At 35.4% G+C, this 27,819-nt stretch overlaps 4 protein-coding genes across 7 annotated transcripts in view; 3 read left to right on the top strand and 1 right to left on the bottom strand.

The window, feature by feature from the left end:
• Nucleotides 1–480, top strand: part of LOC121730394 (microspherule protein 1) — a 54,243-nt gene extending 53,763 nt beyond the window's left edge. For both annotated transcript variants that reach the window (XM_042119418.1, XM_042119417.1), the window contains one exon: nt 365–480. In XM_042119418.1, the coding sequence (XP_041975352.1) occupies nt 365–454 (90 nt within the window). In that variant the 3' untranslated portion in view covers nt 455–480. The remainder of the gene's footprint in view (nt 1–364) is intronic.
• On the bottom strand, nt 470–9,456 carry LOC121730380 (protein PF14_0175-like). 2 transcript variants are annotated; one of them, XM_042119399.1, is made up of 3 exons: nt 9,368–9,456; nt 3,935–9,229; nt 470–3,661 (listed from the first exon to the last, which is right to left on the bottom strand). In XM_042119399.1, exons 2-3 carry the CDS (start codon nt 9,099–9,101, stop codon nt 2,739–2,741), a joined length of 6,090 nt encoding a protein of 2,029 aa, XP_041975333.1. In that variant the 5' UTR covers nt 9,102–9,229; nt 9,368–9,456; the 3' UTR covers nt 470–2,738. The 2 variants fall into 2 exon arrangements, with proteins under 2 accessions (XP_041975333.1, XP_041975332.1); XM_042119398.1 differs by having other exon boundaries at nt 470–9,229.
• Nucleotides 9,457–10,005: 549 nt separating this feature from the next.
• On the top strand, nt 10,006–22,305 carry LOC121730390 (cleft lip and palate transmembrane protein 1-like protein). Its single transcript, XM_042119413.1, has 8 exons — nt 10,006–10,365; nt 10,800–10,989; nt 11,555–11,697; nt 12,787–13,069; nt 19,219–19,407; nt 20,349–20,548; nt 21,006–21,257; nt 22,100–22,305. Exons 1-8 carry the CDS (start codon nt 10,097–10,099, stop codon nt 22,191–22,193), a joined length of 1,620 nt encoding a protein of 539 aa, XP_041975347.1. The 5' UTR covers nt 10,006–10,096; the 3' UTR covers nt 22,194–22,305.
• A 3,057-nt stretch (nt 22,306–25,362) lies between these two features.
• The window catches only part of LOC121730383 (putative phosphoenolpyruvate synthase), a 40,217-nt gene continuing 37,760 nt past the window's right edge, over nt 25,363–27,819 (top strand). For both annotated transcript variants that reach the window (XR_006036105.1, XM_042119402.1), the window contains exon 1: nt 25,363–25,971. Coding sequence is in view for 1 of the 2 variants with exons in the window: in XM_042119402.1 (XP_041975336.1) it covers nt 25,848–25,971 (124 nt within the window). In the remaining variant the exon portion in view is untranslated. The remainder of the gene's footprint in view (nt 25,972–27,819) is intronic.

Genomic DNA, 27,819 nt, shown 5'->3' with positions numbered 1-27,819 from the left:
AGAATTTCACGAATAAAAAACAAATATCGATAAGTTATGCTAAATTTGCTTTGCGTGAGTATAACAGTGTGTAGCAGTCGATATTATGTGTTTGCTGTTGATACCTCGTATTGAGCAAACAACATTGTGTTAGCGTTTGAACAATATTATTGTTTTGTACTCGAATACCGAGAATTCTTGTGTTTGTAATTTCACTTTCATGTCATGTTTCGATTATTTTTACATTTATTACTAGAAAGTTATTCCAAATAGACAATAGCTCACACCTACATACCTAAAAATATCAGTGTATATTGCACAGAACCTTTGGGGCAAGAGAGGAATTTCTTGGGACACATTTTGCTTAAATGGTTTTTCTTTTCAGATTGCTGGTCTGCGTTTCGTGTTTCTTATTAACCAAGATCTCATCAACGCGATTCGCCAGGAAGCCGTCAAAGTTAACATACCCATGTAAATTTCAATAAAAAGGTCATCAAACAACTGAGTTTTATTTAGAACACATATATTTGGTCGATTTAAAACAACTTCAAAACAATAAACCACTCTAAAACTTAAACCAACACGAACTGCATAAAAGTTCGGCTCACACTATTCAAAAACTAGTGATACTGTAACCTCTATAACAAAACTATGCGAGTTACAAGTATGGACATATACTTCAACAATGTTATAAATTAGAACTAATCCGTAACCCTTGCTTAGTGCATCGAAACTAATAAAATATATATCATAAATAACAAAAGTGCATAACACAACAAATCATTCTTGAGTGCTACTGATATCATCGTTACGACAATACCATCATCATACGTAAAACGAACATACAAAGTTGAAATCGACACTGAAATATCATTACACGATTGAGCACTCACAAACTGTCCGCTTAAAACATTTGTACAACAATCAATACATTGGTACTTAACATGTAAATTCTTAAAATACCCACATTACAGTAATATATAGATAACTCACAGCGTACAATGTACGTCTATGATAGATTATCAAACAGTCAATAAACCACTCAACATTAATATTTCGGTATTTCAATAGTTTTCGCTTACACTATTAGGTACTTATCTACGAAGGCAACATTTGCACATAAAAGCACAATATTTGGTATATTTAAGACACCCTGTATATAATATAAAAATAGTCTTTTAAATTTATAGATCAGGATAACACACCAGACTAATTATTATAGAAGCTAGTGCTTTATGAGATCAGTGGGCGCAATATTAGAAACATCGGAATGGAACTATACATCAAAATATCGCAAAAGCTGCAAACTTCAACACATACCGTACTAACTGTAGCTATTAGTAAATTATGGATTACTAAATTAATGGATTGTTTAAGAAATCTCAAAAAGTTATTATTTTCAATTTTTAAATCCTTCAAAATGTTGTTTGGTTCCAATGGAATGGATATTTTATTACACTTGGTCCAAAACACATTAGACTTAGTCAAAATCAAAACCGTTTTGGTCTAGCATCTCAAATGTCTTAGAACACTTATGGATTTACAACTACCCTACAATTTTGAAAATCCATTACTTACGTTATCCATGATTTTAATTTCACAAAATTCAAATAGCTACAGTTTTCAATACATGTATACTTATAGCGAGGTGGTTAATACGTAAAATGTTTATAAAACAAGGCTATAAACCTTGTTTATCAATAGTCGACATTAATTAGTAATTACACTGTAGCTGGTAGAAGGCACTGAAACGCACGATATAGCATATTATCATTATAAATCATGAAAATTAAAAAAATACGCTATAAATATATTTGCGGTACAATTTTAACCAGAAACATTCTATATATTTGTAAATATACTATAACAAAATTTAAAAAAGCGAGTAACAGGCACTTTATTTTGTAGGAAGTTCCACATTAACTTTGCTTTGCTTTGGTTCCTTTAGTTTATATTAGATACTTTATGTTTGGTAAAACATGGCAACAAAATACCAATTATTTCATTGGTTGTAGTACACATACATTTCTTTATTATATACAAAATATACACACACTATTTTTATATTTTGTACTAGACTATTATAGTTCACACGCACAACATACGAACTCGAACGTGCAGTACATTTTATAATTAAATGAGCAATAGCAACTATTTTGAGCTGCGATATTTAATTTATTATAATGATATTTGATAATATAATAACTTTGATAAATATATAATCAGATAATAATGTATATGTTTCTCTTAATCTAGTACAATCACAAAATATATTTACAGTTATATTATATATATAACATAATGATAATGGTCGATACTCCCTACGATATTTTTTAAAATAATTCAAATACTCATTTATGGCTATGCGATTGGTGCATCAACGTGAATAAATTATAAACTAACGATCGCAACACGTACTTTAACTTAAATGGAATGACGATATAACTAAAATAGAATTTAAAAAGTATTAACAAACTACAGATCAATTAAAATTGCACTAAATAATACATTTTTATCTATTCTTTGACATCTAAGCATCACAAAAGTGCTATAAACACTAAATCAACAATTCAAAAGGTAACTAATAATAATTTAGTCTGCTTTATGGAATGTTTATAAATTAAAGGATAGGGCGGGATTCGTGAGCGATAGCACTAAAGTATAAAGGTGGTTTAATTACTCGTTTGATAACAAACATTAAACGTATACGAGACACAATATCAATCCTATTACCAAGAAAGTAACTATCATTGCAAATATCAATGGTGCTTCAGACGTATCGTATATTTAAGGTTTCCCTTATTCGAATCATCGCTTTTGGGTTGCGATATAACAAATTTGGCATTGTAAACCGACTTGTATTTTCGGAATTTTTCCGACAATATGTAGGACTTTTTCCTACGACAGTATATAGCTTTGACTTTATGTTTTAAAGCCATTTTGTCGATAAAAGTATTTTTTTCAATAAACACCCACGGCTGCCATTTTCTTCCAGACAAGTCGGGACTCGTATCGTCGCTGCTTGAGCTACTGCGACTGGTGTAGTGTGACCCCGTTTCATTTTTCTTAATAACCACTTTAGGTATTTGATCTCTTGATTTTTTATTTTTAACCTTAGAATAATTATATTGAAATTTATCTATACTCATTAGTACATCCTCAAATTTTTGTTTAGGTTTTTTCGATTCTATAGGTGCACTTAGGCTAAACGTTTTAGTAGGTTTCTTGTCTTTCTTTGGTTCGACTTTGGATGTTTTCAATTGTTTAAGCTTGTTGAGGCTGTTTTTTGGCAGTGGTAATTTTACTTTTAAATCGGATATTGTTATTTTAATAGGCGGTATATATTTTTGGGCTGCCTTCGTAATTAATGTTCCAGAAGAGTTAACATTCGGTTTGTATTTCTTTTTTTCGGTTAGCTTGTAACTAATATTATTACTTTTGATAACAGGTTTGCTATTGTCCAATTGAGATGATTTCGAACGCTTATGGTTGGATATTTTTAATATAATTCCTGGAGATTTATCTTCAGATGTCGTAGACGTAACCTCAGGCGAGCTTGAATAATTGCTAGTGCTGAGTGTACAGCTATAATCTTTATAGTCCTCGCAGTCAGAGTTTTGCTGAATATTTAATGTATTGGTATGTAACATATCAGCTTCAGTTTCTTGTATTAAGCTGTCGAGTACATCTACATTTTCTTTATCGTCTTGCATTATATTATTTAAAGGCAAAATTTTAGGAAACAAGGCAGTGCTTGTCTCAAAATGGTTTAAAATACTTTCAGCTTTCCTTCTATTTGATTCCATTTTATCTTCGGTAAAACTTTCCGTATCTTTTGGAGATTCTAAACAGGTAAAAATATCATCTACAGTTGAATCGTGATAATCGTATGGAAGATTATTAGAATATGTAGAATCATGGCTGATTTTTAATTCATCCACATCATTCTCCATGTTCTTAATAACTTCCTCACAAAGCATAAATGATTCTTTATTAACTGTTTCGTAATTAGAGGAAATATAACCTTTTGGTGATGAAGGCGTATCGATGACAATATCTTCAGCTACATCATCACTGAATACAGTTTCGGTACAGGCAACATCATCATCATCTACCCACAGTTCTTTTTCGTATTGGGGTAAGTTTTCAGGTATTGCATCAATTATTTCACGATCAGTATCATATTTATCAGTTATCTCTTCTTCAGCAAAATAAATGTTTGTATCTTGGCTTTCTTCTGTTAATATTAAATCTTTATCAATCAAAATAACAAATTTTCCATCGTTATATATTTCGGAAATTGAGTTTCGTCTTAAAATATTAGTCAAATTCGTTTCGATGCTCGGAGGTTGTAAAACACCTCTCTCGTTTCTTTTACTTCTTTTAGTAGATAGTGATTCATCTTCCTGAAACCCTGATATCAACGCAGAATCGGAAAGAGACCTTTTACTCGTTCTTTTAAGAAGTTTAACATTATTATTATTAAATGTTAAAGGAGAGAGACACCTAACTGGGTGTGTCTGTTTAAATTCTGTACAGCTTGTGTTACAAAGTATTTTTTCATCTAAGTCATGCTTTTCTTCAAAATTATCCAAATTCTCACTTATATCATTATTGGATTCATGGATAGCTTGTACGACGTCTACTGTTTCAGACAGCGATGCACAATCAGTTTTATTTGCATCTGCATTTTCAATAGTATTATTTATTTCTTTTTCATGATCTGAAATACCAGCAAAATTTATATTTTCATCTAAACGTACATGATGATCGAGAATATCAGCTTCTGCTTTATTTTTATCACTGCACACGATTTTGTTATCAGTGTTGTATAAAATAAGATTTTGGACCCAGGGAGAAAATAATGCTTTTCTATGTACTCGCTGTTTATAATATGCACTATTTAATTTCTCATAAACAGTAGACTGTTTATGATCACCGTTACTTTGTAATTCGCAAGCTATGTCTCTTTTGTTATTGTCATTTTCTATAGCCTGTTGTTTTTGGTTACAATTATTTTCAGTATTCAATTCTTGCATAGTTTGATCGCAGGTACTTTCAGTGACGGGTGATTTGCAGTCCTTAAAATTTCTATCAATTTCATTCATTTCAACTATACTGTTTTCTAAGTTAATATTGTCACATGTATTTATTTCTAGCTTTTTATTGAAATTAGTATTATCATTTTCACTTATTAGAATTTCATTATTTTTTGTATTGAGTTGTGAGTCGAGTAAAAACTCTTTTTTATAATCCAAATTATTTTCGCTGATTGGGGACTCGGAGATAAATTTATCTTTATCATTGCATGTAAATAAACTTGATTCCAGGATGTCTTTATTGTGACTCTCTGATAAATTTTCGTTTATAATAATATCTGTACTTTCTTGGACATTACTAAATTCTTTGTTCTTGATATTACATGATCGATCTGAAGATTTAATAACACTTACGTTTAAGGTAGTATTTGTTTTGCTTACGTTTTCTTGCAATAAAACATTCGAATTGGCTTCAATTGTTACCGGGTGGTTAATTTCTGAAAAGCTATCTATCATTGCATCAGATTTTGCATCCATTTGTTGTAACTCTTTTTCAATTGTATCTACGAGTTTGCTTGTATTTACTTCGCGCGCACGCTTATTTGCAGAATAATTAGAAGTTTCGTCCAATTTTGTAATTTGGACATCGTTTGTGTTATTTTTAAAATCAGCATCTGGGATATTTTCTGATTTAGAATAATCTGTACTTCGGTCTGAGTTACAGTTTAAAGGTGAGGGAGTTAATTGTTGATTAGAATCGGTTGCTAATTCAAATGATAAATCGGGTAATTTATTTATATCGTCGCACCTATTAGGTACCAGATTATCAGTGAATAAACGTCTTTCTTCTTCTTTTATTTCCTCTGTTTTGTGTTCTTTATGTAGTTTCTGTTTTTTATGTGGTTCATTTAATTCACGATGTGTTAAACTGCTGGTTTCAGATTGATAGTCTTCAAATTGCATTTTACTTAGTTCTTTACTTGCTATGAACTCTTCGTGTGTTTTATTAGATGTGATAGATTTTTCGTCACTTGTGCAATAAGAATCAGAGTTATGGTCATAATTTGTGAAACTTTCATCCTGTTGTCCAAAATAGTTTGCAATCGACTTAGAATCAGATGACTTCTTCGATTTTTTTGTTTTCCTATTTTCCTTTACATATAAATTCATGTTACTTGGACAAAACTGAGATTCTTTAGATAGGATCGCGTTTGTTTTATCGATTTCACTCTTTGTATTTACAGTTTTTGCGTCCTCTTTTCTATTTACACTAAAATCGATTGCCATTTCATTGTTTTCAGACCAGGCATCATTCTTAACAATTTCAGTGTTGTTATTTTCTTGGGTCGTTTTATGCACAATATTCTTTACTACTTCCAAAGATTCATTTTGGCTTTCCTGACAAAGTCTTGCATTTTCTGGATTTTTTATGATAACGCTATCTGTTCTCTGTGCCAAACTACTTGATGATAAAATTGGATTATTAACTGTATCCGTTTTTTTAGTCTTTCTATATTTGCTAAGTTTTGTTACTTCTTGATCTGCCATAGGTCCTGGTCCATCATTATGTATTTGACTAAAATTATTATTTCTGGCATAACTATTATCTGGGTGATCATTTTCCAACATCGGAACAATTTGATGTGGTGAACGCGACGTTATTTCGATTTTGTTCGCATCGATAAACTGTTGATTGACTTCAGGTAGGTTTAAGTCGATATCACTATCTAGTTGTGGTAAAGAAGCAAGACAAACGCCCATATTAGCATTTATATCTTGTAGAGGATACAAAGGCTTCACCACTGCTGAATTCACATGGTTTTGATTATATTTACCATTCGCCATCTTGCAACTTGTTACATTCATAGACTTATCAACTACTTCTATTTTACTCTCTGCATCTTTTCCTAAGTTTAACATGACAGGATTAGCAACTTTCTCTATAAATCTCTCTCCAAGGACATCGTGGACAGGAGCTGCTACATCGACATTTAAAACTTTCGGACTACATGGCTTTATTTCAAAATTACATCCAACCTCTTTATGTATAACAGATTGACTTATTTTTGCTTCAACGTCTAGGGGCGAAACAGGTCTCTGGGTGCCATCCTTAATTTGATTGGTTACATATGTTTGTGGGATAACTTTGTACTCTTTTAAAGGAGGAACTTTGACGTGTAAATTATTCATGCCTGGTGATTCTACTAGTTGCTCAAACTGATTAAGTATTTCTATGTTATTGTAACCTTTAATATTTTCAGGTAGTTTTGAAACTTTTTGCAAGTGTTCATATTTAGATAATTCTTCTTGTGGAACAGTAACAGATCCAAGAATATAAAGTTGTTCTTGATTATTGTTACCTGGAGGTTTAGGCGAAACATAATTGGAATTTATCTGATTGTTGTTATTATTATTAGCAGCAGTGTCTTCCTCATCCCCTTCATTCCACATTTGAAAAAATTGACTTAGATTAAGTCCTTTTTTGTTGTCTGTTGAACTTGCTGGTTTGGAATTGCTTTCTTTACGGAAAGCATTCTGATTGGTTGATGCATAATTAAATCCATGTCTTCTGTAAAAGTCTGCATGACCATTATTGGAATCCATGCTTCTAATACTTGTTGTCGAAGATTGACTGACATATCCACAATCTTCTTGTGGCATTCCCAACATAACTGCTTCATTGCTAGTATTTGAATCACAAGGAGACATTGATACTGACATTGTATTAGGTGAAAATTGCATAGGCATTCTTGCTAGAGGATTACCTATACTCCTATGATCTCTGTAGGGATAATGAGGAGAATGATCAATACTTTTTATAGACAAATTATCTTTTTTATACAAGTGCTGCTGACCCATACTATTCATTTGTGTATGACCTGGAATTAAAATATCCCCTCTCATAAGTTTAGCCCTATCATTATAATAAAAATTATCAGGGCTCGGATAACCTTTATATCTGGGATTTTCCAATTCAAGGTATATTTTGTTATTTGCATCATATGACAATTTGTTTCCTTGCATAGATTTTGGGTTGTCTGAAGGGCAAGGATAAGGTTTGTTGTGATAAAAGTTGCCTGGTAATGGGCCATATGAAGGGTGGACAGGATGAGTATGAAAAGCATTATGTTGTGGATACAATGCTCTTGGATGGGTTTCCATCATGGGTTCTGGATACCTTCTGTCAACAGTATACTTATAGGGTCCTTGTGGATACATAGGGTAAGGATGGCCATGCATGGATTTTTGGATGTCAAACTTAGGTATGGGATTCTGTGGAGGCTGAAATGTGTTTGAATAGTCATACCTTGGCTGCGGAAACTTCTCTTTACTTGTAGGATAAGGTTTGAATCTTATGTTACTTTCTTGGTAAAGACGATCAGTATACATTGGATGTATCTCATCATGAACTATTCTTTGCGGTTGAACAATAGGCATCGGTCTAGGAGCAGGACAATTAGAGTATTCTGTATTATGATAGTAGTCATGAGCTTGATACGGTTTCAAAGGCTGCACTCCTCCCGTCCATCCGTGTGGTTGAACACCTCGCAGATACGAATGGTTCATTGCAGGCATTGCACTATCACTTCTCACACTTTTTGGTTCACTACTTAACATATTTATGGAATAAGGCACATCACAATACTTGCCCTCAGCGGGGACATTTAACTTTGGATTTTTTAAACTAGTCTCATCACTACTTTTAATGGAACTATATGTTGGTGGTACAATTACACGCTGCATATTTTCTTGGAATGTTTGTCTCGGTGATATGTTGTGGGCTTGGTGATATTCCGACATTTTTATGGAGTCATATGGGTGGCGATAGTTGTCTGGGTACTCCCAAGGTTCTGGCGGTATCGTTTTCATGTACACATCATTAGAATCTGCAGAGGGCAACACTCTGTCTGGACCTATGATGGCGCAAGGTCGAGTGTCCGCTTTTCCCAAGGGGTGGGAGCCGTCCGGGAACGATTTATCCCTGCTTGTATACGTAGCATTGCCATTTGGAAGGCGTTTATTGCAGTCATTGTGGATACTCGTACCCAACCCCGAATCTATTCTCACCTCCTTATCGTCCATTGCCGAGCAGATTTTTGAGTGCTCCAAATTGAAACATTATGATACTTTGGGACTTATACAACTCCTCAGTTGTCATTCACCAATTATTCAATTTTCAATGCCACCACTGTAAATACGTTTCGCTTGTCCTAAAACATATAAACAAGTTAATATTTTCAATGACAACTGTCAAAACACTGTGCCACATACGCTCAAATCGACACAACATCCAAATTGAAATAGAAATTGCTTATCTTTAAGACAGACACTAAAACCATTTTACTTACCCAAGAAAATTTATTGGAAATTAGAAACATCGATAATATTTCCTTGGAGACACCGATTTATTATACGTTGTATCGGGTCTATTTTACGATGTTGCCATAAAATTTTTTTTTTTGTTAATTCGTCCCGGTCGGGACAGGCAAAGGGTTGCCATAAAAATAAAGACCACAAATGACAATTTTTTTTAAAAGAAAGGTATGGTCAAGGTTTCAACTTTCAAGTTTCAAGTGATAGAAAAAGAATCAATAAAGAGTAGGAATACCGTACCGAATACCTAAGTACTAGATATCTTAGATACGAATATTTGGTTTACGTCTAATATTTAACAATCGTATTGTGCATTATCGATATCTTTATTTATTACAATTTATTTTTAGTTGTCAAAAAACAATAAAAACTCTTTGAAGTCTAAAAAGAGACTCTAAAAAATTATAATGTCAAAATTCACTGACATTATGATTGTGTTCCGAAACTAACCTTCTGTAACATTAGCTTAGCCAATTCGGTTTGACAGGATATGATTGGCTACTATAACGTCAAATAGTGTTGTTCAGTAAACTAGTATTAGTACAAAACACTCTGCTGATGTCAATTGTTTATTGTCGTCCACTTTGTCAGTTGTCAAAATTTCAGAAAACTGAAAAGTGAAAACAAAATATTGGAAATTTTCTGCAAAAATTACTGGTTTTAAACGTAATTTGAGTTAATTTGAAATATAATTAAATCCTGATATGAAGTATATTTCAGTTACATCGATACTTACCTTAATATTTGCTGTTTATGTCATAAATACGTTATGGACATTAGCTGAAATTTTTATACCGCCGGAATGTCGTCGTGGCGAGAAGTGTATAAAATCGTATTTATCCTCTAATCCTGTTCAATGCCTAGTGTTATATACTTCTGTTAAGGAACATCCATATATAAATGGAGTATATCAATCGTCGGTAAACAAAGTCCACACTTCATTGAAGTTTGACTACAGGACTTCGGCTTCTATGTATGTATTCCTACAATCGGCATAAGAATGTGGCCACGTTACTCCGTTGCGGTGCGTGACCGCGTTTTACAAACATATTTTAAGATGCCAAATTAATGTGATGATGCTCTTGGATGTCAAAGCCTTGTATTAATTTTAGCACATTGCCATAACGCAGATACGACAACACAACAACAGAGTAATGTTATTTAGTTCTAAGCAGAGCCGGTTTTAGCACTACCAGCGCCCTGGGCGTGATATTTTCCTAGCCCAGGGTTCTGACTGCTGGTAGTGTTGAAAAAATTGGCATCCTTTTTGTTTGCCTTTGGCGCCCCTTTTTGTCCGGCGCCTTGGGCTGTCGCCTAGCGTCGCTCCCCCCTAACGCCGCTACTGGTTCTAAGAAGCACTTAAATCATGTAAGACATTGTTTTGTATTAAGTATTTTTATTTTTCAGAGATGTTACAATAAAGGTGCCAAGACAAACACGCAATAATGGAACACTGTTCATGCATGCTGTGTTGTTGGACGAAAAGCGTTTGTATGATGACTTTGTGGACATATTTGCTAAGGAGGCTGTGCACACACTACCCCTGGTTAACTATTTAGAACCACAAGCTGCTACTTTTAATCTACTAGAGTCAAAGGTATATACTCTAAACTTATTTATTAATTTCCTTTCTTCTTTAACACATTGAGGGCCAATCACTTGTATAGACGTGATGTTAAATATGTTCTCATTCACCGATCACATGTCTTGCTGCGTTCGGACTTTATTGAATAGAAAACCACATACGTTTGGAACACATATGCAAAGTTATATGCATGTAGCTCTTTAAATGTGTGTAAAGAGGACTTGTCTGAACGCGCTCCTCGTGCTTGCGCACAAGGGTGGGTGTAAAACTTTTTTTTTAAAAGCATATTCTTTTTCTAGCCATATGAATAAAAAAAAAAAATATTTCTTAAATCATAAATATAAATATTATCAAAATTATATAAATAAAAACAAATAATTAGCTTTCTCTTATAGTTTTGTAATAGTAAGCCCCTCAAATAGTGCGAAAAACGCCGGCCAACCAGTATATATCGCATTCTAATGGCCCGGCCCTCAAAGTGTTAAATAGTTAAAAATACAATAATAAAAAATTTTATAAAACTTCTTTCAATTGTATACTTATTTTCTTAACCAATTTATAACTTGAATATTTTAAGACTGATGAAATAAACGAAGCCAAAAGTAAAGGAACAGAGAAGCCATTTTCACATATTGCAACCATAGCACCTTTAGCCATACTAACTGATGACCTCAACCTTCCAATGAGAAAAATACCAGGAGAACTTGCTCATTATATGAGGTACTGTTAATTAATGTAATACATTTTTAATGTTCCATACCCAAAGGGTGGGATCCTATTCATGAGACTTCGATGTCTATCTGTCCGTATGTCTGTCCGTCTGCATGTCCGTCCGCCTCCAGGCTGTACCTCAAGAACTGCTATAGCTAGAGTTCTGAAATTTTCACAGATTGTGTATATCTATTGCTGCTATAACAACAAATACTAAAAACAAAATAAAATTAATATTTAAAGGGGGCTCCAATACAACAAACTTATGTCTACTTCAATATTTAAGAATAATATTAAAATAAAATAAAAAATTAAGGGGGGCTCCCATACAAAAACACAATTTTTCGCCTATTTTTCCTCTATAACGATACGGGACCCTTCGTGCGTGAGTCCGACTCGCACTTGGCCGATTTTTTGTACACTGACTACCTTTTTGATTCCTGTTATTAAGAAATATGAACATTTCAACTATGTAGCTTATTTATCATTTCCTACATAGAATCTATAGTAAAGTCTAGTCAATAATAAATAGATCAATCTTAATTCAGCTTCTCTTGCACATGCATGAGTTTTATATACATAATATAGCATTATCATTTAAGATTTATGCACATAAGTAAAACAAGTATGATGTTAAATATGTATAAAATTTTATGTGTTTTTCAACTATTTAAAACCAAATTTCCATTCTGACGCTGAGCTGGGGCCAATTTTGACATCACATAACATATTATACCTATAATTATAATTTATTGTATACAGTGTGTAACGTGTACGTGTTCCTTGTAGAGAGTTCACTGTGAAAGTAGCAGCGCTGAAAGACCAAATTTTTTTTCACTTTTGTGTGTTCCCCATACAAAAGTGAAAAAAAAAATTGGTCTTTCAGCACTGCTACTTTTCCAGTGAACTCTCTACAAGGAACACGTACACATAGTATTACCCCTTATTTTTGTTACACCCTGTATAGCTTAAGTCCTTTTTACTTTTTGTTTTGTATATGTTGTGTGTTGAAAAAATAAACGTATTCTATTCTATTCTTTCTATTTTGCCAGTAACACCACGACCATATAAATTGCAGCTACAATCATACATTTTCAGGGTGCGTAATGGAAAATTTTTACCGATATTGCAACATAATGTTTTAAAGTCGAGAATATCTCAGTACCAACTTCTAAACAAGACGACATCTGAAGTTAACATTACAGTGGAGGTTTCCCCAGCATCATATGGCTCGCTGCGTTTAGCTCTACACGTGAGGTTGGCATTAGACCAGCTCCAAGCTTTGGGCTTCAGTGAGAAAGACGTTGATGATGTGAAAGGAATATTTGCTGATACAAACCTGTATTTACTATCAGCTACTGTTCTCATTGCAAGTTGTCATGTAAGTTGAATTACATACTTTGCAACTACTAATAAAGTTACATATATGTATATTGTCCCTGTAGAGCTAAATTCACCAGATAGCTTTTTCATCATTTTGAGATATGAGCGTTTAAAGTTTTAAAAATTTTTTCAACAGATTTCTGTTAAGAGATATAAACTTTTTCTTTTTGCTATTGCTTGGATGGTATACCAAAGTTACTTAAACAATAATTTTTAATGAATTTAAATGTATTTTTATACTAAATATTCAATAAAATAAAAACTACTTTAGTTACTTTTCGCCCTTAACGTTTCTTTCATTACTGTAATGTTATTGCTTGTTAAGTGCATTTAATGAGTTTTCGCATAAAAACTGAAGAAATAAAAAGGGTTATAAGTATGCTTAGTTAATTTTCAACTAAATAAAAATTAATAATGCTCACTTAGTGAAAAGTTGGAATTATCGTTTATTAATAAAAACAACATTTTAATCAGTAATCCTTATAAAATTTACAGCATGAAAACGAAACAAAACTATTTTTTTTCTATCATTCATAATTGGATACGGATATGGGGGACTGGCCGACGAGTAGTACCAGCCAACCCACTAAAAACATTTGCTATCAGCCGTATAACGGAGAGTGTCCTGAAACTATCTAACAAAAGAAGCCCACCTCGACTGGCTGGTCTACCACATACAGGATAGGATTTCCAACAAAATAAGGGAACTTAGGCCAACTGAAGCATTTTCATCGACACCGGGACTGGGTCAGCTGAGAAGGTTCCCATATACACCCAAAACCCCTTTAGACAAAGTCTTAGAACTTTTCAAAACCACGTCTCTGCTCTTTTGTTCTACCGAAATCTGTATCCTGAGCCGAATGGAGGGTGGATCTTCCTCCCTGTTGCGCTCTGCGGCCCTTTTCTGTGAAATTACGGATTCACAGCTGATGTCATGGCGCTGCATCGCACACCACAAGTCCTCCACAGCGCCACATTCCTGGTAGGCTGACGTAGGCTCTCCTGAATTGTTAATATTACGTACATGTACGTGCCGAAACATCTGAGTCCGGTGAGCACCGTGACGGAGCCGGAAGGTAAGAGATTCTCTGAGCTTTGGGAACTGTACGCAGAGTCTGAGACTCTGTTGGCATTAAGCTTCTCACTTTCATTATCAGGAGCTACTGCTCTCTTTTTCCGCAGCTGCCAGTGCTGGTTCCATTGGAGGTTTTTCACCTTGTGACCTTATCTCTTATACGAGTAGGTGCAACTTGGCGAAGAACCCGCAACACACCCACAGCGGGTCCCCCTTTCATACGTGAATGCTCCTCCTCATCGAGTCGTGTTTCTCATGTCTGAGGATTTGACCTCCCCTTTCTATGACCTTCCTTTATAATATGGTGTTACGCCAGCTATTTCTATCTGTGGCCACTCGAAAAGCGTTATAGACATTGAACTCAAGTGTGGTGCGGATTTGATCGGACCAACTCATCACCCGCGGTCTTTTTCCCACAATCTTGCCAGTTATCATGAGTTTTTCAAGGTTGCCTCCTTTTTTCTGCCTATGTGTCCGAAATATACTAAGATGTGTGAGGTTTTCATGTTTAGTTTAGCCAGAATGTATGCGTTGATTCTGAATGCAGTTCATGGAATTCAGAGCATTTTCCTCCTGCAACACATCTCGAAGGCGTCGATGTGTCTTCGGTCTGTAGCAGCGGATCCTTAAAGATAGATAGAGAACATGAGTGTGTGGACAAGCTTCGTCTTTTTTGCATATTTTGCAGGTTTTTTGTGAAAATCTGGTTCACAGGAGCCGTTGTTCGTAATAGTAAACCCAAAGACGAATACGCTAACCACTTCCAATTTTAGAGCGCCAGTCACAGGTAGAGTGTTGCTTCTATCTATGACCATGATTTTGGTTTTCTCTTTATTAATAGAGAAGCCCAAGGTATTGATGATTTGCTCCATTCTCTGAAACAGTTCTTGCATCTCGACTTCATTTGCAGCCAAGAGAGTAGTGTCATCCTTAATGCTAGCTATCTATGATTGATTGCATTATATGTGTAATGTGTATACCTAAAGGCTAAAACTTTATAGGGATCTTTACGGATAAGACTCTTTGAGAAGGTGCCCAAAAATTATCTCCTTAACTTCCCTTACTTGAAAAATGATATTTATAATTAAGGTAAGGGACCAATTTTAGTGAAATTATAACAATTACATAATTTTATGTCGCAATTTTAAATGTAAAGGACATGTTGTGAGAATTGTACTAAGCTGAAGGTTAACGTAAGAGACTGCATCGTATTTTAGAAGCATTTACGCTATTTTTCTAACACGTTAAAATATTTACGTCCTTTATATATTTTTTTTACTAAAAACCTGACGTTAAAAAATGTGTACTGTAAGGGACATTTTTTAACGATAGAGGAATTTCAAGTATACCAAACGATAGAGCTCGAAATTCTGAATTCAATGATATTTATAATATAACTAGATGTCCCGCGCGGCTTCGCCCGCGTAAATTAGGAATTTTACAGAAACCGTACATTTTCCGATAAAAAATATTTTCCCCGTTTTTCCCGCATTTTCCTGAGTTTCTTCGGTCGTATTAGTCTTAGCGTGATAATATATTATATAATATAGCCGTCTTACTCGATAAATGATCAATCTAACACTGAGATAAGTTTTTAAATCGGACCTGTAGTTCCTGAGATTGACGCGTTCAAGCAAACATACTGTTCAATGTTATTATATTAGGTAGGTATAGATTTTTTTATCTATGGACGCTTCACACCACGTTAGTCTGGCCCCGTGGTAAGTACCTGATGGACTTGTGTTACAGGTACCAGACAACGGAAATATATTTAATACTTTTATACTATACATATATTTAAGATTTTTATTATATGATACACATATTTAATACACATCCATGACCCAGGGGCCAGGAACTTTGAAAACTTTTTGTTCCGTCGGCGGGATTTGAACCCGCAACCTCCGGCTTGAGCTACCAACGCGCTCACCACTGAGCCACAGAGGTCGTCAAACTATTTTTAGAAATAAAATAAAGATTTTTTTTTTTTAAATATCGCTTGACAAACTCGAGTCTCGATCTAAAAGACTATGAAATGGTATAATATGATAGTGATGATGATGATGATGAATGTAATTTGCATAGTAGCATATGGTTCCTGTTCTTAAAACAACGCCGAACCACTGTATACCAGGTATATCTCAGTGCAAAATCTTACTTGTTGGTAGCATATGCTTAGAATACTTCTCACGAAACCGAAGTCACCACACGTTTCCCTATAAGTTTTGAGGAGTTCCCTCGATTACTTATGGATCCTTCATCAGATCACCACTTTTGTGAATATAAAAATCGGGTAACATACGACGGAGTAATCGTTGAATATAAGAAAACGAACATAGCACCTCCCCCATTTTGAAAGTCGGTTAAAATTGTAGCCTATGTGTTATTCTGATGTATAAGCTATATTATTGTAAAGTTTCATTAAAATCCGTTCAGTAGTTTTTGCGTGAAAGAGTAACAAACATCCATACATCCACACATCCATACATCCAAACAAACTTTCGCCTTTATAATATTAGTAGGATGTAGCCTATAATATATTATCACGTTAAGACCAATAGAAGCGGAGCACCAATGAAGAATGTTTTAAAATCGGGTGATTTTTCCTATTGTGCTGCGTAAACGATAAAAGTTTCGCAAAAAATGGCAGAATTTTCTTTATTTACCCATGAATTAGTTACTCTCTCGGGTCTGTGGCTGTTTGGTTGTTCGTTTTGTTCGGTGTTGCTATGTGTCTGTGCGGATGATTTTCTTGCTCTCTGTATTCGATGCCTATCCCTATCCTGGCTGAGGCGAGCCTCACGCTCTACAGATGATTCGCTTTCTCTCTGTATTCGATTTCTATCACTATTCTGGCTGAGGCGAGCCTCACGCTCTACAGACGATTCTCTTTCTCTCTGTATACGATTTCTATCACTATTCTGGCTGAGGCGAGCCTCACGCTCTACAGACGATTCTCTTTCTCTCTGTATCCGAATTCTATCATTTTTCCGACTGAGGCGAGCCTCACGCTCTACAGACGATTCTCTTTCTCTCTGTATCCGAATTCTATCATTTTTCCGACTGAGGCGAGCCTCACGCTCTACAGACGATTCTCTTTCTCTCTGTATCCGATTTCTATCACTATTCTGGCTGAGGCGAGTCTCACGTTCCGTTGACGATTCTTCATCTCTTGCTGAACGTGCTCTTTTGGCATTCACTGTACTACGACCTATGTTCGAACGACGACGTCTTCCAGGCATGATCGTATAGTAATACCCACAAAGCAACAAATAACCCAATCGCAAAGCAAAAACAAAAGTCCGTTTTTCTAACCATGTCAAATATATTGTTATCGACAATTCAGAAACCAAAGAACCAGAAACAATGAATATCTGAAAGAAAGCGCTGTGGTTGCTCCTGTGCGTTACCGTCTGCACAACCACACAATGACGAAATACACTATCTACTACAATAACATAAGGCCGAAGCTTATGAGAGCCCCCGGCCGGTTCCGCCGTAACCGCTATGTCCCTCGGCCGCCGTCGCGCGACATATTTTTTGATTCCGCGTAAGTTTATACGTTTGAAAACTTTTAAAGTATTGATCGAAATTGTATAGTGTAAAAGACAATTATAATCTACATTTAATGTCTTAGCTTCCAAACATGTTTATTTGGATAAGGGTTAATGTTGTAAATTGTTAAAATCGCTTCGTAAATAAGCCATTATTTTTCGTAAAAAGTAAAGAACAAAAATGGCTATTGTGAGTTATCCCTAAGAAATAGACATATACCATCGTGGACTTTTTTGTTTACCTTATTAAGGTGTACAATACTGTAGTACATTATTTGGATCTATCTCGTAGGGTGTAGCCAGCGTTTGCAATATAAACGCAAAAAAATGAATTTATTTACGACATAACATTAGAAACCTCTAAAATTATCAGTGTTTCTCTACCATATTATGCATATGTTATACATATAAACCTTCCTCTCGAAACACTCAATCTATTAAAAAAAACCGCATCAAAATCCGTTGAGTAGTTTTAAAAATCTAAGCATACATACACACACATATACATACAGACAGCGGAAAGCGACTTTGTTTTATACTATTTAGAGACTCATTTTCGCCAAAATACATTACGTTAATTGATATTCCCGGTGTCGAAATATGCACTTGAAGTAGCATACAATGTCACTAAGTCTTGTTAGATGAACACATAATTCGCATTTGCAGTATTCAAAACTAGTATAAAACTTATTAAAATAGTTTAGTTGAAGAATTTTTACAATATATTCATGCAAAAAGTAACTAAATAAGACATAGTGAATTATTACGCATACCAAACACAAACGCTAAACGCGTAAATTAATAAATCGAAAATTCACTAAGTAGACTTAGTTAGTTTCATTTAACATTATTCAATGCAAATATTTAGAGAGTTGTAACTAAATCAATGTAGTGAATTTTCGATTTACTTAAGTTACTTGAAATATGATTTGTTCATAGGACGAAACGCACCTAAATCAATTTAGTTACGTAAAAATGCGCTCCGTTATTAGCTATAATTAATTATGTCCATTAAGAGTTTTTTCGCTATCGTAGTCTAAAAACCCGAAGTTAGTGACTTTTTACACAAATAATCTCCGAAACTACGCATCGTATCGATAAACTGGTAACACAGAAAAATAGGAAAAAAATCACACATCTCAATGGCATCCTTAACTCAATTTTGGCCATTTTGCTATCTGGTGAGTTTAGCTCTACGGGGACGATATATATTTTTTTTATTTTCAAAAAGTTTACAGTTTAATGTCGGCATTACATAAAGGCGAACGCGTTGGCCGACGCGCTGGACGGCGCGCTGGCCCAATGTGTTCGCCTATATGTAGTGCCGACTTTATACACAATTTACACAGTTTATTACAGTTTAGCACAGCAATTTGTTGGCGAGAATTAAGCTTGTTACCATCCCTGTTGTTTTGCATGTTTTGAGTGAAATAGAAGCATTCATAAATGTATGTTTTATATAGTAATCTATCTAAGAACTATTTAACTCAAGTATAAATTAAATTTTACAATTTTCAGCTCCTATTTGACTTCCTAGCATTCAAGAATGACGTGTCGTTTTGGCGGAAGAAACAGTCGCTAGCTGGCTTGTCGATGCGCACTGTGCTTTGGCGAGCATTCTCACAGTTCATCATATTCTTCTATCTTCTGGATCAACAGACGTCACTCTTGGTGCTTGTTCCAGCGGGAATTAGTGCAGTCATTGAAGTAAGATATTTGCTGTCTTAAGGTGCTCCCTCACCGGGAGCATTCGCGTGTAATGTAACATTATAGATTCGACTTTTACATATCAAGTTGACTTCACTGTCATGTCGCATTGATGTTACAAGTTGTATCAAGATATTACACATTGTGTCATTACAAGGTGCGCATGATTGAACATGATTTCTATGAGATTAAATTGTCAATGTGCGGCACGTGCCGACTGAACGTCAAAAAAAGAGTGCTGCTGTCATGTATCACATGTCTCTTTTTACCACGAAGTGTTACTGATAGTGACATCTCTCTTGCTCAGGCCTTTGTTTCTCTATTCTGCTAGGTTAACCTTATGGTTCTTCTCCCTCACTGATGTAATGCTCGACTCTGTAACGTTACATTACAAGTGAATGCTCCCGGTGAGAAAGCACCTTTATAATGAGATTTATCCATGGCATTGTACTCACTTGTTTATGTTATTAAAAGGTAAAAGCAATTTCATTTCAAAAAGCATATTTACTTTTTGAAATGAAATTGCTTTTACCTTTTGTGGGGTTATGGCTGTGTATGTACCGCCACAAGGATCTAAACTAGCCTATGAGTTACACTTAGATATTGTTTTTCCGTCACATTTTTTGCTTTTCTCAGTGTGTTAAAGTTTGAGATTTTTGCTTTTACATTTTATTTATATGTAGATGTAAATCAGCAGTCAGTCAAGGTGTGACGTCGCGAGCCCTCACAAAGCTCGGCTTTTAGCTAGTAACCTTTAGGCGCAGCGCAGACGACACACTATCCGTGACGCACTTTTTAGTCCGTGGAAATAGAACGTATGCAATTATATGCAGTAACGCACACGACGCGCTGCGCCTTAATCCATGTCTACAATAAACTTTAAAAAACTACCTTTAAATGAATAAGAAGTAGATCAATCAATTTTTCCTTTCCATCCCCAGTTATGGAAGGTGACAAAAGTACTACACCTGCGTATAGAGAGGCGCGGTTGGCGTATACGGGTATGGCGAGACTGCGGCGACGCGGCCGAGCGCAACACGGCGCGCGCCGACGCCGAGGCCATGAAATACCTCTCCATGTTACTGTATCCACTATGTATAGCCGGAGCACTATATTCGCTGTACTATGAACCTCACAAAGGGTAAAGAAGGCTTCTTTTATTATTAAGATCTAAAAGTAAGCAAAGTTAAGTATAAGCGGCTGCTTATAGCGGCTGCTTATAGCTTTGCTATAAGACGTATTGTTTGTAGACTGTAGAGTTGAAATTTTCAAAAGATTGTTGCATATTATAAAGTGCATGATTATACGAAGTATTAAAATATCGTAGTATTAAATTACAATCTGGAGTGCGACTATCCAAAGGCTGTCAGATGAACTTACGCACCCATAATATACTAGACTAGAACATAATATACTAGACTAGTATTAGCTTGGGCTGTATGTATGAACACGATTTTTACCTATCTCCAATTCGAATCTTTGCATAGTATAATAAAAGTCAATGACAAAACAGTAATTTGTTAAAATGTTTGCATTGTCATTGGATAAAAAAGCGTGTATTTCAGTTTTTTTTAACTATTATTATATTTAACTTCCAGCTGGTACTCATGGGCTTTACACAGCACAGTGAACGGGGTGTACGCGTTCGGTTTCCTCTTCATGTTACCGCAACTCTTCGTAAACTACCGCCTCCGCTCTGTGGCGGCGCTGCCGTGGCGGGCCTTCATGTATAAGGCCTTTAACACGTTCATAGATGATATATTCGCTTTCGTTGTTACCATGCCAACGGCGCACAGAGTGGCCTGCTTCAGAGATGACTTGGTTTTCCTGGTCTACTTGTATCAGAGATGGTGAGTTATACTGTTTGTTGAAATAAGTATCAATAGACTCTTTGTAATGCTCAGCAGCCTTATTCCCGAAACTGATATCAAACTGATATCAGATTTTTGACACTTTAGACATCTAAAATATGAAGAAATAGAATGTCTAAAGTGTCAAAAATCTGATATCAGATTGATATCAGTTTCGGGAATAATGCGGCTGCTATCGGCATTGGCAGCACACTTTTTTATGACGCGTGGAACGAACATTCCGATTAGCCGAACATCTTAAAATTGTACGTGGCCTATTACATTCAGTACCTTTGTGGGTCTTGAGTCTCGACCTCCTTGGAGGTCGCCAAGGTCCTATTTATTTGCCGGAACAACTACTTGGAAATGTTGAATTGGTGTTATTTCACCTTAAAATAATATTAGTAGTCGTTTAGTGTTAGCCTTAAAGCACGAATAAATCATTATTTATCATCTTTTATACGTGGGAGAGCCATGCTTCGGCACGAATGGGCCGGCTCGACCGGATAAATACCACGTTCTCACAGAAAACCGGCGTGAAACAGCGCTTGCGCTGTGTTTCGCCGAGTGAGTGAGTTTACCGGAGGCCCAATCCCCTACCCTATTCCCTTCCCTACCCTCCCCTATTCCCTTCCCATCCTTACCCTCCCCTATTACCCTATTCCCTCTTAAAAGGCCGACAACGCACTTGCAGCTCTTCTGACGCTGCGAGTGTCCATGGGCGACGGAAGTTGCTTTCCATCAGGTGACCCGTTTGCTCGCTTGCCCCCTTATTTCATAAAAAAAAAAAAAATCTTTGTTAGTCCTTAACTGGTAACATTACTAACTTCTACCTTTTTTAGGTTATATCCCGTGGACAAGACTCGTACTGACGACAGCAGCAGTATGGACGTCAGTCCCGAGGAGGTGGCGCCACAGAAGAAGAAGGAGGAATAAGACAACGAGGCTCAGGTGCTATAGTCCCGAAGAGTTGTTTTACTGATGAATGGTGTCTGAGTAATGAGGGTGTTTGAAATTCTATTTGCCATTTGTAGCCTTAGGTCCAACCCACACGTACCACAACCACAACTACATCACGTGGTCGGGCGTATATTTCGCATTGTAAATGAACTGGACTATTCACACGTACCACATTTTGCAATCGTTGTCGACCACTTGTGTGATACTTCATACTGACCACATCGCAAACAAGCGAACTAGTGGCCGACCACATCGCAACCACAACGTTGCGTCGATGCAATGACAGTGACCCTTCGTTTCATTGACTTTCGTACGTAACCACATCGCAAACTACTGGCGACAACGCAACCACGTCGACAACCGTGTCGGTACCACAACGCAACTACAAAAAGCTGCATACGGCATTTTGTCGTTGCGACGTGTTGTGGTTGTGGTACGTGTGGGTTGGCCCTTAGGATCTATCGTGTCAAATAATCATATTATCGTGTCACATGACAGCTATATCGTGACACATAACCGAATCACGATATAGGTGTCATGTGTGTCACGAATCATTCGTGACATATGACAGCAGATTGACACGATAGACCCTAAGGCTACATAGCGGCACCTGGTGGCAAATAGAATTTCAAACACCCTCATTTTGACAGGAGTCTTCATGACAATCTATTCAACTGCAATCCTAATTGGCTAACATTACCCAATCAAAAGAGCGATGGAATAGTTCAGTTAAAATATGTCAGAAACCGAGATTAAAAGGCTGAAAACATAAGAACCTTGCATAAATTAAGTTTTGATAAAAGATTGTTATGTAGTGAGCACACAGCTCACTGGGTGCTTAGTCAAATTTCCTTCGACCGTTTCGACAGTGGAGTTATGGCCGGCTTAATCCAGTAGCAATCCAATACCAAACCAACCTGCCATTTAAGATAATATAAGAAATGTATGGCATCTGGATAACGCCATCTATGTCACAGCGACGCAGTATTTCAAATCCCACTTTTGATTTCTAACTTCTTCGTCTTAATTATCAAATGTTATTTGTCAAAGTACACTTCGTTATGTTGGAGGTAAAACAACTCAGGACGGACTCCTACGCATTTATATTTATTTCGTTACTGTTATTGCGTAGTTAATTTTTAATAATGCGAAATATACACCGCATATAATATTATTATTTTGGATAATTTTTAAACGGTGCAATATTTTCGTTAATGATCTAAGTAGGCAAACTTCCCTGGGTTATATTTATGATACTTAGATTAATTATTTTAATTATTGTTATATAATATTGGTTAAATTCATATACCTCCTTTCTTATAAAAATGTTACATAAAGAATATTAAGCTATGTAATCTTTTGTCCCTCTCTGCCAAGTGATATTTATTACTTATCAGACAAGGACGGAACTTTGTATAGTGATCCATTGTGTAAATATTTTTATAGTAAAGAGGATAGAAATTAAATTAAATAGTAAGACGTAGGTTTTTTTAGTGGGAAAGCTTTTTTACTTGATGTTTCGTGATATTATTCTTAATGAAAAAGACGAATTATTTTTAATGTTACCTTCCTACGTTACTTTTAAGCTAGTGCATAATTTAAAATTAATTTATTATGACGTGTTTAAGTGTTATCTTTCTACATAATTTGTATTTAAAATATTTTTTTCATCACAGCCACCCTTTTAACATTCATACATTTTACCACCCCTATCGATTGTAACAGAATTGTTATAAACAATAGGTCTGGTAAATTAAAATATATGAATAAACCCAACATTTTGAAGTTTAAATAATTCTCACTTTTGCTAAGAAGTAACCAAACTTATAAAAATTATATTGTGTCCATTCATTTAGGAGCTTCAATGCCACAAAGAGATCTGACACTTGTATAGGACTTGAAGCTAAGTTTGGTTCAATTTATTAATTTACATAATTTATAAAACAAAATATTATGATCGTATCTGTCAGTAATTTTTGATTTTTGGACGACGTTATAAACATTTTAATATTCCAGGGTAAAACATTCCATGTGCATTTTTAAAAGAGCCCTCTATCGGCTTGTGAGAGCAATAAGAAAATCTTAAATGTATATATAAAGCTGTTCATTTTAAATATACACCTAGTAAAATAAAAATATAAAATTCTACTTCATTATAACGTTTGAGACACAATTATCTTATTAATTTAACGGTTATTATACAGTAGTTTAAGTATTGTTGTTTTGTGACTGATATATACTCCATGACTAGATTTATATATGTAATATGTTGCAGATTAAATTATGGACTTGTATTCTGTAAGTTTTATTTATATTTTACGTTATATATAATTAATACATAATTATTCTGTTATCATATTCGTCATATTTTTATTCCCCACTATAATAATTATTAAGGTTACTACTTCTTACTCTAGTTTCAATATTTTTCAGTGTATTGTTTAAATTTGTTTATTATGTAATAAATATACATTATTTAATAATTTTGCTACTCCGTGTGATGTAGATAAAAAAAATATAACTTGACAAAATTAATGTGCCATTGAATATCCGTGCAATAACGTTTTATACTTTATCTATATTAATAGCATTTTATCAGCCCATACAGATTTTTGCACTCATTTAGATCAAAGTAAATTAAAAAAGAATATAGTTGACGGTGAATGCTCTCAGTTTGTTGATGCTGGTGTCCCTCAGGGCTGTGTGCTATCGCCTACCCTATTCATTCTGCATATCACTGACTTCACTCTGCACCCTCTATCGGTTGTATCATGGCCCACGGGGAGTGCTCTGAGGAATTGTTCGGAATCATACCTCCTGCAACTTTTCTACATATTTCGTCGTAATTATAAGAGGTCCAGCCTGTTTGAAACACTATGGCAGTCAACTATCCGAGCGGCCTTCGTTGGATAGGATCTCTGGATCGTCAGGGGCGCCAAAATACCAACTATTCCCCCTGGGGACTCCATACAGTCAGTACAGAGAACAGTATTCCATATGAGGCCGAACCTGCGCCTTGTAGAGTTGTAGGCGTTGGTCCGGACTGAAATACTGTCTTGCTCTGTTAAGAACACCAACCTTTTTCGAGGCTAACTTGGGCTTATCCTCTAGATGACATCGGAACTGGACTTCGCCCGATATGTTGACGCCAAGTACCTATTTCGATGTTAGGGGAACTTATTAAAGAGGTGGCCTCATAACTAGGATATACGACTATTGGTTACTTTTTAGTGGTGAACGCGCAGACTTGTTGTGTCTTGGCGGGGTTGAATTGGACTAAGTTACGTCTACCCCATTCAGAGACTTTCTCCATTGAATTCTCTATTTTAGCCAAGAAATTTGTGGGGAGCAGGTATATAGTGCATCACCTGTACTATTATCCGTATAGCAATGAATGCCGTTAGTCTGTAAGGTGTCATTGATATGAAGAATGAATAGGGTAGGCGATAGCACACAGCCTTGAGTGACACCAGCATCAAGTATCAACAGACTGAGAGAATTCACCGTCAAATACGATTACTTACTTATACGGCTAATTAATGCGAGATAAACTACGCAAAACCATAATAATTGTATAATCAAAGATACATTCAATATAGTCATTTTATATCACTCCTCGCTTCTGTTTGGATGTGTTTTGTGATGGATGTGTTCGATGTGTTGCTCCAAGCGGGCTGCTTCACCGCGGTTGTGGTTACTTACTTGATTATCGTGAGGAAACAAAAAGTGAACGCTAAGAACTACAGGCAACCGGGTGAGTTCCAAAGATTACTATTGGTTTATTTAAGGCTTCTTCCAGACGAACGGCACTTGTCGACGGCAGTCGGCGGCACGCGTCGACGGTAGTCGCTGGATTTTTTCATTGATTTTTTCTTCACACTTGTCGACAAGTGCCATTCGTCTGTAAGCGCTCTTAGATTAGATCGGTATGTACAGTTATTATTGTGTGGTGACTGTTGGTAGGCAACATGTAGTACAACATTCTGAAAACATTTGCTTGCAGAAATAAAACCATTTTTATTTTTTTTATTGGATCGATATGTTATTGATAGCGCGCGAGTTGAATGCAGTTGGGGCCTGTAGGCCTACTACGAAACCGTTTTGAGACTCAAACAATCGAACGAGAATGCCGCGTCCTGCTCTAACAACGTCATTTCACGTTTGTAAGAGTAGGATGCCTCATTCTCGTTCGATTGTTTGAGTCTCAAAACGGTTTCGTGGTACAAGCCCAGAGACGAAGGGCAGGGGCAATCCCCCCGCCGCCGACAGCACGCCGCCTCTCGCACGCCTTCGGTGTAGTGCTGTGCGGAACTTGACAGCTATTAATTATTATCATTCGTGTAATAATTTTTGTTTGTTGAAACAAAATGTATTTAAAAAAATTGTTGATAAGTAAATGAAATTAAATAATAAATTGTTTATAAGAGTTTCAACAATATTCCAAGTTACAGCCGCGTGTAATTATTGTTTTTAATAATGACTGAAACGAGTCCATCAAGTTCAGTTAAAAAAAACTATTTTTTTTATTCGATTTTGAATTAATAGAAAGTGATAATTACTTTTTGTTTTTTTTTTCCGAAAATTATAATGTTAAACTAAAAGCGTATTTAAAATGTATCGACATATCGACATTATTGATTCTTATTACGTCACAACTCACAGCACTACCGCATTCCTGAGCTCTGCGCTCAACTCGCGCGCTATCAGTAGAATTATTAGACGTATTGATAAAACAGGTTTTTAATGTGTTATAACTTATAAAAGGTCGGGATTAGGTAGATTTTTTTTGTATATAATAATGTTGATAAGTATATGAATCAAATCCTCAAATAATACAAGTCTGGGTTATTTTCAATAAATAATTATTATCGCTATAATCTGTCGGAATGTTATAATTTAACTGTGCCACAAAAACTCACAATAATGTAACCGAACCGACCAAAACAGACCTGAACTGACCGAATACGAATACTCGGCAAACATGCCGAATATGCCGCATACCAAATATTTAACGAATATTTGGTCCATCTCTAGTTTTTATTATTATTTATTTGTTATATTGTTGGCCACACAGGATTTTATTGAAGAAATCCTTGAAACATTTCGATGCGATAACATAAATACCTCTACCTAATTCCGACCTTGGTTATCCATAAGTTTTATTATAATATTATAAATGCGAAAGTGTGTATGTCTGTCTGTTAACTCTTCACGCCTAAACCGCTGAACGCGATAAACGAGTTTTGGCGCAACGGAGCTGAGGGCGTCATAGTAAAATCATAATAATATGTTGAACTTGATATTGAAGCCTAAAGGTGGCCTTTGAGTTAAATGTGATTGGCCAAGAGGCAACTACGTAATAAAGCTAATACCTAACTAATATTATTCCATAAACGTACATAATATGTCCTTTAATGGACTTGTGACTTGTGGTTAATCACCGATCATTATAATATATCGTATGCACAATGCGTGTCTATTTATGTCCTGTATATGTATATCTATATTATGTTTCTTATTGTCATTAATGTTTTGCACAAGGAAAAAAATACAACAAGACTATTCGGTATTATAATATAACTTGAAGCTAATGTTTTGGCAG

This window comes from Aricia agestis, chromosome 9 (assembly GCF_905147365.1).
Source record: "Aricia agestis chromosome 9, ilAriAges1.1, whole genome shotgun sequence".
NCBI lineage: Eukaryota > Metazoa > Arthropoda > Insecta > Lepidoptera > Lycaenidae > Aricia > Aricia agestis.
Note: the sequence above shows the minus strand (reverse complement) of the source record. Positions and strands in the feature narration are given on the sequence as shown.

Bases quoted from the DNA above. Each gene is read 5' to 3' on its own strand.
- LOC121730380 (XM_042119398.1), bottom strand. From the start codon at position 9,101: ATGGACGATAAGGAGGTGAGAATAGATTCGGGGTTGGGTACGAGTATC.
- LOC121730390 (XM_042119413.1), top strand. From the start codon at position 10,097: ATGAAGTATATTTCAGTTACATCGATACTTACCTTAATATTTGCTGTT. The intron at 11,698-12,786 runs GTACTGTTAATT...ATACATTTTCAG, and splicing joins GAACTTGCTCATTATATGAG to GGTGCGTAATGGAAAATTTT. The intron at 21,258-22,099 runs GTGAGTTATACT...TACCTTTTTTAG, and splicing joins GTCTACTTGTATCAGAGATG to GTTATATCCCGTGGACAAGA.